General features: G+C 38.4%; 1 protein-coding gene across 1 annotated transcript; it reads right to left on the bottom strand.

Moving 5' to 3' along the window:
- Window positions 1–372: 372 nt before the first annotated feature.
- On the bottom strand, window positions 373–11,640 carry LOC139608491 (pleckstrin homology domain-containing family S member 1-like). The gene is made up of 17 exons (XM_071462316.1): window positions 11,437–11,640; window positions 10,966–11,003; window positions 10,544–10,641; window positions 10,305–10,423; window positions 9,975–10,109; window positions 9,060–9,135; window positions 8,868–8,897; window positions 8,537–8,590; window positions 7,777–7,845; window positions 7,597–7,674; window positions 7,075–7,118; window positions 6,902–6,952; window positions 6,653–6,778; window positions 4,723–4,842; window positions 3,725–3,820; window positions 2,578–2,713; window positions 373–2,486 (listed from the first exon to the last, which is right to left on the bottom strand). Exons 2-17 carry the CDS (start codon window positions 10,988–10,990, stop codon window positions 2,397–2,399), a joined length of 1,347 nt encoding a protein of 448 aa, XP_071318417.1. The 5' UTR covers window positions 10,991–11,003; window positions 11,437–11,640; the 3' UTR covers window positions 373–2,396.
- Window positions 11,641–12,081: the final 441 nt, after the last annotated feature.

Raw genomic sequence — 12,081 nt, 5'->3', positions numbered from 1 at the left:
AGAATAGAACTGCGTCCACAAATAATGAGTCTGTCGTATGAATAACAAAAAGGTTGTTAGTGATGTAATCCTGTATTCTTAAGCGATGATGATGATGATGTTGATAATGATCAGTTCATACATTCTGTCCTGAACCTGAGCGTTCTGGTTCTTGCACATGCAGGAATTCACCCTGCTAGGCATGATTCTGAATCGCTGCCAACTCTTTATAAGTAAAAAGCCCTTTGGCTCTTACTGTAGGCTTCAGTTAAAGCAAGAATGAACTGGTGATCTTTGAAAAAGAGGCCTTATGAAACAAAAATGCTGAGTTGTAAGAATGTCTTCAGGTGTCTTAACAGAGTTTCTGAAATAACCACAATGACGAAAAAAACATAATAAAACTTTAATTTTGCAAAGTGTTGAACTTTATTGATTTTTGGAAGTCAAGCAAGTGGAAATAATTAAATTATGTTGCTTACTTTTACTCACAATTCCAATGAATGATGTCATTTTGCTGCATAAACTCTGCAGCCTGTTGTCCTGTGTATTTTACATTCCTCGGACCAAGTTAAACTTGTTAAAGAAATACAAAAGTTCAGTGTTTCAACAATGTGGTCGATAAATTTATTCATAATCGTTTGACAAATAAAACAGATCTACTGTCCCACTACAACCTGCATTTGCAACACCTGCAAAGGATGCATGTATTTATATTTATCTTAGCCTACTTATAATACAGCACAAAAAAAAATAAATGTCCTCAATAATTTATTTTCCAGAATACAGATCTGTTTAAAATTAAAACTTGAAACGTTAACCTTGGAAAGGCTGATGTGACGTCACAGGAAAAGGACTCGTCTGCATATTAACTGATAATGTCTGATAATATTGTTATTTGATGTTCGGAGTTTAGAGACATGCTTTGTCCTTGTCACTGGACATAATTTAAAAAAAAAAAAAAAAAGGCATTTTAAATATAAAGAATGGTTTGTAACACTTCAAGCGAGGCCTTGCAGATCAGTCCTCTTAATGTTGCTTTTGTTGGGGCGTGGCATTGGTCAATTGACCGATATATATAGATCATTTAAAACAGAAAAGTTATGTTTAGATTCCATTTGTTTTAAATTGGTGAGAAGCAGGTGAAACATAACCTGAGGTGCAACACCACTCTGTCTGCATATGAATTCACAAGAGTTTCCCTGAGGTATGGCCGACACAAAACACTGGTCTCTTCCTTCATCTCTTGTTATTCGTCCACCACTAATTACTGTCAAAGTATTCTCAAGATAAATAATTGGGAAAGTTAAAAATCCTGTACAGATGTACAGATGTCTTTTTCATATAAATAGCATATTAACAGCATGTACATAGAGGAGACATTTTAACGCACTGTTACCAATCTGTGTTTGCTCTAAGAAAGGCGTCATTAGCCGGGAAGGGCTTAGAAAGATGTTATCATGTACCCCATACTGAGCAGACTAGAAATGAATCAGCACCGCTGGGTGCAGCTCACATGTTCTCCCTCAAGCTACAGCATTAAGACACAAATGGATATGAAATAGATGGTTTATTTACTATAATCGGATCATAATATATGCATAGCATCATCTTTATGCTCTTTAAAACAATTATGATCTCTGTTGCTTCCTGTTGTCTCGAGTTAATGAGTAAAAATAGCTTTCCCACAGAGTCACATCCGGGCTAGGCCCAACACACCCCCAGAATCACCAGAAACCTTTGCTGTCAGGGGATTTACAAGTTTTCTGCATCTTGCAACATTTTTGTCTCCCGCACTCTTTTGTCTTGGGTTAGGGTTAGAAGGCCCTTTCTTGCACTATACAACTGGTATGAGGAAACGTTTAGGTAAAACTCTCCCTGGTTTTTTCCACTAAGCCCAACTGTTTTTCTTTGATGTGTAATTTTTTTTTTTTTTTTAAGTGACATTCAGCCTCACACAAACATTTCCATAACAGATATGTCAAATACTGTGTGTATATGTAAAATATTCATGTTTGCTACAAATAGATTAGTACTTATCAAAGTCAGAATGGCAAGACAGTCTTTGATATGGGCCAATCCCAGAACAAACATCTACACGAAATACAACACAGCCATCAATCAACAAATCATAAATCCTGTTCTGTTAAAATGACAAGTCATTGTTTACACAGAACATACAATGTGAGTCATGTTGTATGTGATTGGTAAAGTAAGTTATTTCCTCCGTGTTTAACCTTTACCGTCACTTAGAGCTCTATAAACAGTAGAAGGACAGATCAATAGAAACTGACCACGGCCTTGGAAAAATACTGTCTATTATCTTAAGTGATACAAACTCACCAAATGTAGGCAGGAAGTGCCCCAGAGAGTCATTTAATCACAACCAGAAACAAAAGATAGAAGTAAATGTCTCGTCTCTAACGGTCAGTCTGCAGCCAGTCACTGCACGGGCAGTTTGGGGAATGCAGATGTGGGCATCCAGGTAGACGCAGGATGGTCAGTTTCACCTGAAAAGAGAAATAATTAGCAGACTGCATGGATGTATACAAACAGCAACACAATAAGTCTTTGTGTTTTGTGTGCGAGTAATGAATGTACCTCGTTCTTGAGCGACTTGCTGATGTACATGTTGAACTCCTCCACGCTGCTCACGTGCAAGTCATTGATTGCCAGAATTTGGTCTCCTTTGTGGAACAGACACACTGTCTGTGGCTGGCCTGTCCACCCAGACACACTGTGACACACACACACACACACACACACAAATTCTATTTTCTTCCTGTAGCTCTCATTCACACAGTATTTGACATTCTTGCTTTTTGATGACGTAAGAAGCAGCTAAGAATTCTGTGGCCCTTCATCGGCTCTCTCCAGCTGTGGGCCCCTATGATTATCAACATTTTCATTTAATGGCTGTAACCACTAAATGTTGATTGAAAATCCACACCCACTAATATATGTGACACAATCAGAAGATTAAAACTGTCTGTTCTACTGCAGGTTTGACGTATGTCTTATGGTTTGTCTGCACAGGAGGTGTTTCAGCCATGGTGTTGACTTGTCCGTCCCTCACACGTCTGACAGGACAGATATGCTTTTATTCAACTGCTTTTTATCAACCCAGCTGTCTACACAGGCCGCATAACGGCATGCATTTCACCCTCACTTCACTTTTGGCCTTTAAATGGTGCTTGCTTTGTAAAATAGCACCTAAGAACTACACCACATTTTTTTGTCTACATCATATTGAAAATTTGGATTTTATGCAAATAAATTAATTAATTCAAAGAGCAGTTTGTAAATCTCAGTATAGATACATGCATGAATTTCCACACAGTACAATACAGCTGAATGCTCTGAACCATCCAGCACGAATGAATAGACAGCTCCTACAGCACGGCATCACACCAGATTTTTCTCAACTGCAGAAAGAGCAAATGAGGACATGCAGCATCACCGCCAGCACTGCCTGATGTGAGCTGTGCTTTCAAACAAATGGAGTCTGTAATTTCTGGGATGAAGACAAATTTGCAGAATGTGGCACACACATCTGTGGGTTTTGTGTTTTCATTAATATTAATGGACATGGAAAAAAACAACAACAAAAAAAAAAAAACTGCACTGGAATATTTGTTTCCACGTTTTCTTGGTTAATCCCTTCCGTATATTTCAATCACAGATCCCTCACATGATGTCCAACAGCGACAGTGAGGTAATTTGTCCTTTTTTTCATAAACAAACTTACCTTGGTTTCCCATCCACTTCTGTTAGAGTCAGGTGTTTTTTCAAATCTGCCTGCTTGACCTCAATATCTCTTTCCTCTGGGGTGATGGGGCTAAGACTAGAAAGAAAAAAACAGCGGACAGCAACAGCTTTATGTTAATGGTATTGTATATATTTTGCCATGCTACAAAGAAATACATCTAAATCTTTGTCTTTGTCCAGTGCAATAAGTTTAGTAATAGTTTGCTTGTAGGAATTGATGGAAAGAAATTTTACTACTACTACTACTACTAAATAGGATTATACTAATATCCTCCTCTATTTCTAAGAAAAGGTATTGTCTGTGTCACATATTAATTTAAAATAACTGGCAAAAGTTACTAAACCTTGACTCAAAGGCACAAAATATCATCTTAGAAAAAAAAAGTCATCTTAGGACGTGGTGAACAGGCACAGACATTAGTGGTTATTATTTTTCTCCTTCCTCCATTATATTGGCATGAGTCTCTGTATAGATAAAGACTTTTTTTCTTTGAACAACTCATTTAAATTCTGGCTGCAAAATCGCCTGAGTTATTAATGTTTAATGCTGAGTGCTGCTTATTATCATTCAGCTATTATTATACCACCATCTGCGTGCAGAAACCTCCAGAAACTACTCGAACCAGTCCTGCAGCATGTCAGTCAGTGCTGGTCGCAGCAGTTCTGATTCACCTTAAATGTAGCCGTGTCTTTTTTTTTGTTTTTTTTTATTTGTTCTGTGGAACCATTACAGAGCTGTTTCTGCCTTTTGGATTGGCACAGATGGTGCCACAGTGGGAGGTTTCAAATGTCTCCTTGTACTATTTACAAGCAGAGCAACTGTTGAATGAGAGCACTCATGCCTCACTCTAACATCTCTGCTTCAGCTGATCATCACGTCCCACGCTAATGTGCATATCTCTGGTGTTCGCAGTTACCAGAGTTCAAACAGTGCCTCCCACTTTTTTGGATTCAGGTACAGTTGCTTCAGAGTCTCACCTCTCATTAGAGCTTTGTTTTTCCAGTGCGTGCGCATTTGGACTCTCCAGCATCTCTACGGGGGAGATGCCACCATTGTCACTGGAGCTGCTGCTGAAGTCTGAAGGATGTGTTTCTTGTCTGTAAAAGCAAGTAAGATCGTGAGGGATCTTATCGGATACATGTCTCAGTTACATTCAGCTGGTAGTCACTTATGTATTCTTGGCTGGCATCTAACAGAAGACCATGAGACAGCTGGGAGAGACAGTGGAAATAAACCGCAAAGAAGCTGTCATGTAGCAGGAGCCAAGGCCGAGACTTTATGTCGACAGCACCCACTGAAGCTGCAGAACGAGAGGAAGAACAATCTGAATCTGCATGCCCTGTCATGGCGGGGTGATTCACAGGCAGATAGCATAACAACAGATTCTGGCACTGTATTAGAAGCCTTGGATGGACAGAAATTCACATTTGTCCTTGTGGCCAAAAATAACAACAATAAAGGAGGAAGAAGTGGTTGATAAAGGATGCAGGGACATTGTATATGCCAAAAACCAGAATAGGTTTCTCTCAGATGCATAAAAAGGGGAGCAGATGTCTTGAGGTTTTTAAAAAGTAGTTCATAAAAGAAGCATGGGAGAAGCAAATAATTCCCCAGTCACAGTGGAGGCACAGGAGGAATTCTAATTAAGAGGCACTTAAGGAACAAGTCTTTTGACCCATATGCCAAATGTAGTGGAGAAGACGGTCTTCAGTGTGGCTGCACAGCGGTTGGCCACTTTGAAAGAAATCAGACATCAGCGTGAAGCACAACATTAACGCATAGTTTGGTATTACGGCAAATTTAGCAAAGCAAACAGCGGAAGAGAGCATGTTTATATGGGAGCTGATGGGAGGAAGTGATCACAGTGTGCTGGTGATTAACACAACTGTCTTAGTAAACAAGACGATAAAATGTGGTTGGCTAAAACCTGCCCCGACATATTACATAGACACAAGGTTGGACCTGCACACTCAATATTGTCAGCACTGTAACAGATTTGTTGCTTCAAAAGATTTGTTGATTCGTGTTTCTTTATTTTGCTTTTAGCATTAAAGGGATATGATGTACATTTTAAAAAGATTTAGAAGAAGAAAAAAAATATTCCTCCTCCAAATTAAAAGCTGACTCACAAGCAACAGAACACACCCTTTTTCAGTTCACTACACATAGAGGTTTTACTGCTACACTTGGCTTGTATGAGTGGTAGCATACGGTGGCTAATGTTAGCTCGCTTGTGCTACGGTTACACCATGTTTGAAATAACATTTACCATTATTTGATGATTGTTTGCTTGTGGCCAAAGTGTCTGTTATTTTAGCAAAAGTCACACTCATTTGACATGAAATACTTAAACACACTAAATACTGATTAGCATCATAGCACAGGTGAGTTACAGTGCAGTCAACTGTGACTGCAGCAAACCTGTAGCTTATGGGGGATCTAACAATAATAAATCACAGCTAACATGTGGAAGATGTTAATCAGTCACACCTGACCTGTAAGAGCAAGTTCAGCTTATACAAGGTCTGAAAAATCTGCGTCATAGGACGTGTTGTCATGGCTCGGTTCAGTGAAGCTGATCAGATAAAACATACAACTTATAAAAGACAGATACTGTTTATCTAGTTGAGAAAGTTACCAAACAGGTTTTTCTTAGATTCTTGACTAGTCCTGCAGTTTCAAAAGTTTTGTGGTATAAAAATAACTCCCTTGTTATTGTCAGCCTGTGTTTGCACCAACGAGGCCACAGTTACCTCTGATGAGTGAGCTATTTTGGTATCTGGGGCACTGACAAAACATGTCACACAAAGAGCATAGGGCACTGACATCGGAGACAAAGGGAAAAGTCAAAAATACACCCAAGGCCCACAGAAAAGAAAAAAACCCTGCAATTAATCTAAGAGCTACCTGTCTTCAGCATCTGCCTCCTCATTGAATGGAGGCAGTGGAGAAATCTGGGTCTTCAGTTTGTTGAAGACCTGAGTGACAGACCTCATCAGAGTGCCAGTGGTGACCTCTTCAACTTCACGGTCCCTAGCGGCATTTGGCACAATGAATTACTTTCAGTTAAAACAATAATTAGCGATTATTATTCACATTATTAAGAAAAATTTTTTTTTTTTTTTTTTTTGCAGTGATCTGGTCAATCAAACTTACACTGCCTGAGCTCCTTGCTCATTATGTCTAACTTCATCCATCGTTTCATATCTACAAGAGACGGATATTCAAATCAACAGACAGCCAAACAACATGAAATACTTTCACAACTCCACATGAACAAATGTGGTGTGTTTTTTTCTGACAAAGGGAAAAGGGTAATTGACACTCACACTGACTCCATGCTCTTGCCATTGGTGGAACCATTTTCTCCGTTCTCATTCAGAAAAAAAAGTTATAACTATTATTAGTTACAGTACACATGAGTTACGGTAACACAATTTAGGAGCTAAGTTGAATTAAATTAATCACAATATGTATGATACGCATGGCCGAGGTTCAATCACTGTTTGGAGCTGAAACAATAAGCAATTAATTGATCAAAGAAGAAAATGAATCTGCAACTATTTCAAAAATCAATTCATCGTTTTAGTCATTTTTTAAAGGAAAAATGCTAAATATTCTCTGATTCCAGATTGTCCAATGTGAGGATTTGATGCTTCACTTTGTCATATATGACAGTAAAGTGAATATGTTTGGATTATGGACTGTTAGAAGACCTCACTATGGGCTCTCAGCAACTATAACAAACATTTTCCTCTATTTCCTGACACATCATAGATAAAACGATTAACTGATCAATCAAGAAAATAAATGGCAGATTCATTGAAAGTAATTAATAATTGCAGCCCTACCTGTCTCAAGTAGGCTTTTGGATAGTCATAGATTGGATTCACAGGCTCTGATGATCGTCTTTTGGCATAATCTTCATCCTGTTCAGAAAGCAACGTGCGTCACCGAGAGGAAAATAACTTTGAATTGCCCCCACCTAATATCGCTTAATAATCACAAATGGTCAAGTCAAGACGTTGCACCTCTGATTTTCCAGTTTTATGCAGAGCATTTGGGGATGGATCAGACTTGGATCGTATTTTTAACTCTGGCTGAAAAAGAAAAGAAATACGCACATTAAGTACAATGTGTACAGCATTTGTGTGATTACAGCAAGTTTCACATTATTCTGAAAGTAGTGTATGTGTTTTTTTTTTATCTCAGTGTCCCTGGGTTGAATCCACTGGTTATACATTTAAGGGTATATAAGATATAAAGGTCTCTTGTGGGGAAATTCCACTAAAGTAGAATAACATCTGACAACAAGCTGCTTATATATAAAAAATATATATATATATATATATATATATATATATATACACAGTCATCCAGCAGGTGGACTCCTGGGCATCCATATAGATAACAAACCCAGCAGTACATCTAAAGGCCCAGATCACCTGACTCACACAGACAGCCAGTCAAAGGAGTCCATCTACAACCTATTTTCCTTGAAACCATAATCAGACAAGCCCAAATATAACCGTCTCAGACCCAACTCATCTCCTCCACTTTGAGGATCAGGTCCTCCCCTGAGGCAGGCACTGTAGGGTCCCCCTCTGTGGGCACAACCGTTTAAAAAATTTCCTTTGCCCTCCTGTCCATTTAAGCACTCTAGATGGGTATTTGCAATTGACACATGAATGTATCACCCAAAGGAATGTCGTAAGCGTTAGTATTAGGTTAACAGGATGCATGCAGAAAGAATTTGCCAATTCATGTAGCACTTAAGTTGCAATGACCAACCTTTTCAGACACAATGGCTGAATTCCTTTTCCGCATAAGGGGGTTCGAAATAACCTGGTAAAACAGGAAGAGAGGTCTATTTTTAAAAGTCAAATAGAGAGCTTATGGATAGAAACGCTTAATACAGGACTGATGAAACTGTACAGTGAGGACTTCACTCGAATTCATCAGCGACACGTGGAGAATTTAAAAGTGAGAGTGAGAATGGAGCGAGAGGCTAACAGCAGGAAATAAAAGTAACTGTGAAACAAATGAAAGGAAGAAAAAAACAACTCGCATTGCATAAAAAACTTGCTGACATTTATTTGAGCCTGGTGACATGAATATTTACCTCAATTGTTTGCTGCCCATTAGATATTTCCTTTAGGAGTGAGAAAATACATCAAATAATTATTGTCAGCGGCAGCGACATAAAATGGCTGGTTAGCAAATATGATAGATACAAAAAAAGCACAGTGCAAGAGGTGCTTTGTCTCCATACGCTGCTACGAAATATCATGAGGAAGTAAAATCTAAACTCTACCTCTGAACTCATACATTTATGTGGCCGGTTTTTCAGGGCTTCAAACAGGTCAGAGAACCAGCCGTCCACGTCATGACTAGAAGAAATAGGGACAAATGAAACACGATTACATTCAATTTAAAATTCAATTCTAAAGTCAAATAAAGAGTGGTAATAGTGACATTTGGCAACAATTTAGTGTGGACAAAGTGGAAGGCAAAGCCATTATCAGATGGTGGACTGTTACTAAACACGAAGGCAACATCGTAATTTAATTTTGATTGTCAGAACTCCCAAAATAGTAGATGGAGTAAAGGGCAGAGGGAAGTGTTTTATGAGGCACTGTGAAAGTGTCATTAGGGGCCTTGAGGGGAGGATTGGCCAACCCAGCTGTGGCCTCAAACTTGGTTGCACCATCACTGGCTTTCAAATCAGTGTAATTCATGTATTTAGGACTGTTTTTCTGCACATTGTCACTGCAAAGTCCAAAATGAATCTCTTGAAAAAGTTAATTTTTTTTTAAATGGCAGTATTCATGAATTCATGATTCATGTGGTTAGAGAAAAAATTGGTTAGAGACTGAACTTTTATTTGAAAAATACAAAGATAAACTGTGGTTTATGTGGATTAATAACAGGCTTTTAATTCATTAGGATTGTTGATGAGGTTTTTGGGCCCCTGGATGCTCATCCATGCATTCACTTCACTCCCACATATTCCTACAATCTCCTAATGCCAACACCTACAAGTATTCATGCACATTTCTAATTATTTAGTCAATTGTGTGTTTAGGGTCGTAGTAAAAGACACTCCTGTGTATGTGTGGTATGTCAGTTGTTTTTACAGTAGAGCATCATAAAATGCATTGACACTGGTAAGGGAGCTATAAATTCCAACTTGGTGCTTTATACCACCCATAAAAATCAGATGTCTGACCTGTTTTCCCCGACGAAGAAGTAGTCCCGCTCCACAGCCCTGATGTAGAGAACACAGGATGGGGGGCACTTGAAGCTCTTCTGGATCCATCCCCATCTCTGGTGGTGTTGAGGGCTCCCATACAACAGTGAGATTCTAATACAAGGACACAGAACAGCAGATACAGATGTGAAATGAAAATAACATTCTGTCTGTCCAAGAAGGGACCTCTTAAAAAAAAAAAAAAAAAAAAAAAAAGTTGGAGACGTATGTTTTATAATTTTAATGCTTAATCTTTAGAGGTTGCAGAGAAAATAAAAATAACAATTGCTATTAAATTTGATGACATACTGTGCCAAGTCGATCCCTCCAAGTGGCCTGTCCTTTTCCTCTTTACTCCTGAAGTACTTCAGATGATGTTCTTGATCACTGACTTTGAACAGTACAAAATACCTCTTCTTCCATGATCTCTGCAGGAGGAAGATGACAAAATAAATAATGAGATGAAATATTATAAAAAACAAACACACACACACACACACACACACACACAAAGCAGCAATATATGAATTCATTGTGTTTACTGTCACCTCTGCTTTCCATTTTTTGGGGGGAGGAGACTTGTACAGGTATCCAGATCTTATTTCTGTCATCTGCTCAGCTGGTCTGTAAAAAATTGCATTCCCACCTGAGGGCAAAAGAAAAGCTTATTGTTTGTGATCAGTTGTTTAAATCTTTATTTACAGAAATCTATAACTCTGTTTTTCTGTGGGCACCATTGGGGAAAGCAGCAAAGGATTTATAGAGAGAGAATAAACAAGTTTTGAAGACAACTTTGTTACAAAAAGGAAGTGATTAAAACTCTCGAAGCTGTTAATGACTGTGCTTACATGCACTACTTTGATACATTAGCACATTCCAGAAGATCAGCTGTAGAAACAGGTTTTCTGCCAAAAGTACCGGGAAATAACCACAATAACCATAAATCAGGTTTCCAGATGTAATACACTACCTGGGCTCTTCTGGGCCTTATGCATTGTGACACCAAACCTGAACAAAAATAACACAGGAATCAATCAGTCTTTGTCTCTTCAAAGCAGCATAAAATATCCAGGGGTAAATAGTTCACCTTTTAAACTGACAATAAATACTCTCATGCCTCTGTGTAAGCAGAGCAGGAAATAGAGCTCATTTACAAAAACAAGTCTTGTAAAGTTCATGTCTACATGTTTGGGGAAAATAAGATTTTATGGCTGTTGCCTGTATGAACATACAATATCTCAGCCATGTTATTATGTATTCTTCTCTTCGTACCAAACCATTGTTAAGGTTTACACAATTTAACTCTCACTTTTTAAAATCTCCTCAGAACGTGTGTTAGCAAGTGGAGGCAAATTAAACTACTTGTCACAACACAGAGTAATTCAATAGGAAAAAACGAAAGATTCCGTCACATAACAAAATGTAAACATCAAAGTCTTACCTGTGGTGTGGAGGCTCTGCTCACTGCACTGACTTTGACAAAGGTGAGTGCTGCTGCACGAGGAAGCTGGATGCTCTCTTGTACCATCCAAGCAGTAACAAGATATTCATCATGGAAACTGGAGTTTCTGGTTCCACGCTCCCGCGCTTGTTTTTAAGCCTGTGTCATTTCGCTGCAGCCTCCTTACGGACCTCCTTCCCTCTCAGAAAAACAAACAAAAAAAAAAAAACAATACAAAAAAAACATATTCTATTTGTTTTGAGTGAATATTTTAGGAAACACAATTGCATGCTCATGCAGATTACAGATGTGCTGTTGTACAAAATGTCACAAATCGAGTCACTGAAGCAAAAAACACCATGTACCATCCTCAATCTTATAAAAAATGTTTTGAAAATCCAATAACGCACACAACAAGTTACGCACATAGGGCTGTTTTTCTGTATAACAAGAGTGACGTGTGTTGAAGTTGGATTGGCTGGGCTCCAACAGACTATTGTGAGAAAGAGACTGAGAATGTAAAGCACATTAAAGCACTCTGAATACAAAAGAAAGAATTGACTGTCTCTCATGAATACTGATGAGGAAGTGTAACTGGAATATAAAAAGCTTATACATGGTTTACGAGCAGAGTCACAGTCCTGT

This window comes from Trachinotus anak, unplaced genomic scaffold (assembly GCF_046630095.1).
Source record: "Trachinotus anak isolate AG129_WGS33_773 ecotype Australia unplaced genomic scaffold, CSIRO_AGI_Tana_v1 ptg000025l, whole genome shotgun sequence".
Taxonomy (NCBI): Eukaryota; Metazoa; Chordata; class Actinopteri; order Carangiformes; family Carangidae; genus Trachinotus; species Trachinotus anak.
Note: the sequence above shows the minus strand (reverse complement) of the source record. Positions and strands in the feature narration are given on the sequence as shown.